The 2,961-nt window shown below is 40.1% G+C and overlaps 1 protein-coding gene across 3 annotated transcripts in view; it reads right to left on the bottom strand.

Moving 5' to 3' along the window:
• Window positions 1–408: 408 nt before the first annotated feature.
• LOC117169231 overlaps window positions 409–2,961 on the bottom strand; it is a 43,619-nt gene continuing 41,066 nt past the window's right edge. For all 3 annotated transcript variants that reach the window (XM_033355498.1, XM_033355506.1, XM_033355514.1), the window contains 2 exons: window positions 1,014–1,141; window positions 409–942 (listed from right to left, as the gene is read on the bottom strand). In XM_033355498.1, coding sequence (XP_033211389.1) covers window positions 759–942; window positions 1,014–1,141 — 312 coding nt within the window. In that variant the 3' untranslated portion in view covers window positions 409–758. The remainder of the gene's footprint in view (window positions 943–1,013; window positions 1,142–2,961) is intronic.

The raw sequence follows: 2,961 nt of genomic DNA, 5'->3' as shown, positions 1-2,961 counted from the left end.
AAGTGAGGTACTGTGGGGAGTGCGGTGTTTCGGAAATTCGCGGCGCTGCGGGAAATTCCGTACTGTAAAAAGTGGGGTGTTATGGGGAGTTCGGTACTGAGGAAATTTCGGAGCTACAGAAAGTGCGGTTCTGCGGGAAATGTGGAGCTATATAAAGTGTGGTGCTGCGGGAAATTTGGAGCTATATTAAATGTGGTGCTGCGGGAAAAGCGGTGCTGTGGGGAGTGCGATGTTTCGCAAAGTGCGGCGCTGCGGGAAATTCGATGCTGTGTGGAGTGGGGTGATGTGGAAAGTGCGGTGTTAGTACCGCGATAAGTTTGTTCAGAGTATTTCTCATCTATTATGACAGTTGCGAAAAAATCATGGAAGCTATTGTAGTATTTTGCTCTCAAAGTATTAAAACTTTATTGCTACCAACATATTGCCTCTAATTGTATTTTGAAAACTGAAAATTAATGTGGATATCTGATTTTACATAAATGGCGCGTTTACTAGAAAATTTATTGTTAATTCTCAAACAGGTTGAATTAATAGTGCGCGCCGCATAATCCAACAGGTCGGGTAAAGTGACGCATGTGGACGGCTTCTAAAGACAGAAATAACAAACCGATTAAAAAACTTATATAATTTTACTTCTCATTTCAAAGTGCGAAGTGTTAACAATATACAATTCTTGAGACATGAAATACTTGTTTTAACAATAAAACACGATAAATCTTGACTTTCAAGTAGAAAGAAAAAAATAGGTTCCTTCCTGTTTATTTGTTCAGTTTTCTATTTTTTAACGGCCGTGTTTTCTCTATTTTATTCTCTCTCCTTTTAAGCCATCCTCGCTTAATTCTCGTTGTTTCTCGATCGATAATTTTTCGGCGCTCCCAACGACAAGGTATGCACCTTACGCTTCTAGAACACAATTCCACATAGCCCGGACATTTTTCATGTCTAAAATTAAATAAAGATTAAAATTAATCAAACAAAGGATGTTTGTTAATAATAATATACAAAAATTTTACCTTGTATTTTCATTCAGTCCAAGGCATGGCTTAATCGAGTCCAGTTGTACTAGATTGTGAACAACGTCTTGCAAGGATTGGACTTTTTTTATTCCCGGCAATTCCCTTTCTACATCATTGATGTAAACCTGAAAGAATTTTTAATATTGGCTCCATTCTTCTACAGACTCTTTCTCCGAAACTTTCCCCTCTATTGGCTTCACCATATAACACTACCCTTCTCCCACCTACTTCCCCCCTCCTCATTATTATTTCTAATCATTTCTCATACTTTCTTTCACTTAGATAAATTCTCTACTCCCCCTTCGTAATTTACCTCACTTCCTATAGTCGCCCACTCTTCTTTTAACCTCAATTCCCCTACCCTCCACTCTTTACTTCTAATTCACCAACTTCCCACCCTCTCATTTCCCCTTTTCTGCTACCCCTCATTTTCCCTCACTTCACTTACATACATTCTCTTAATTTCCTCTACTTACCCACCCCTCATTTCTCATTCCCTTATATTCCATGACATACTCCCTCATAATTTCCACTGGTTTGCTCTACTTAGCCTCCATTTATTTTCACCAAATTTTCCCTACTTCACCTATTTCTCCCCATCTTTTCCTCGCTTTACGTACTTTCCCTCTCCACGTTTCCACAACTACACTTATTCCCTCTTTTCTTATTTCTCAGAATTTCCCTACCCTAAATACCCCTTATTCCATTTCCCCTCACTTTCCAAACTTCATCTTCCAATACTTCCCTCTCTCTTGATTAACCAAACTGACACTCGCCTGTCCCTACTACCCTTTCCTCGCCTTCACTTCCCCTACCCTAATCACCATCAGTTCTAATTCTTTCACCTATTTGCTTTCACTCATACTCAAAACCCTACTTCGCCTCACTAATTAAGCCTTACTTCCTCTCGTTACTCTCACCTTATTTTCCCTTACTCTCCCTACACATACCTTTCCCCCACTATAATATACACTTCCTCTCTCCTCATTTGCTCTACTTCCTTTCCTCTAATCCCCCCCTTAATTTTTAGCTACTGCCCTTTTACTCATTTCCTATCACTTCCCATACTTTCTCTACCCAATTTCACCTACTTCAAACACTTTCCCTCTCCTCATTTCGCACTCTGCTTATTTCCCAGCTTTTCGCCTCATCTCACTTCCCCACGTTTCCCTAACCCAATTTCCGCTATTAACACTCTCCGCATTTCCCTCACTTCCTCTAACTTTCTTTCCCTCACTTCCCGCTCGATCATATCTCCTCACTTCCCTACCTCCGAATTCCCCTGACCTGCTTTACCCTCACTTACCTACACCCTTCTCTCGATTGCCCTAATTTTCCATACTGTAGCCACTTCCCCTACTTTTTATTCCTTCATTTCCCCGAAGACAAAAAGCTCCACACTTCGCATAATTTCCTTCTAACCAATTTTCCTCACTTCCCTTACACTTCCTTCATTTCTCCTACATTACCATCCCCCTTTTTCCCCTCATTTTCCCATCCCTCATTTCCCCTACACCTGCTATCCTCATTTCCTCCACTTTTACTACTTTTCTCACTAATCACGTCCGCTCCTCTGATTTTCTCTTAATTATCCTATTTTTCTCTCCCTTTATTTCCCCTCATTTGCCGTCTTGGAAAAAAGTACGACGGACAGACGGATGGACACCTTACAGTGAGTCAGAATCCAATAAAAGTGACCAAAATTCAATTTTACTTGGCATTTGTATAAAACTTGGTACAAGGGAGATTTTAGCGTCGCTGATTTAGAATTTCATATCACAAATTGCTAACTTTAAATGGAGGATCCAATATGGCGAACAAAATTGTAAATTTTTTCCATATATGTCTGACACTTGGCGTAAGGGGGTTTTCAGGGTTGCTGACTTATATTTTGCTGTTAAAAGTTGGAAATCTAAAGTGGCGGATAGAATATGGCTTGCCAAAA

The sequence above is a fragment of the Belonocnema kinseyi genome, chromosome 1, assembly GCF_010883055.1.
Source record: "Belonocnema kinseyi isolate 2016_QV_RU_SX_M_011 chromosome 1, B_treatae_v1, whole genome shotgun sequence".
In the NCBI taxonomy this organism is placed as follows: Eukaryota; Metazoa; Arthropoda; class Insecta; order Hymenoptera; family Cynipidae; genus Belonocnema; species Belonocnema kinseyi.
The sequence above is the reverse complement of the archived record's forward strand: the minus strand, read 5'-3'. Positions and strand labels throughout refer to the sequence as shown.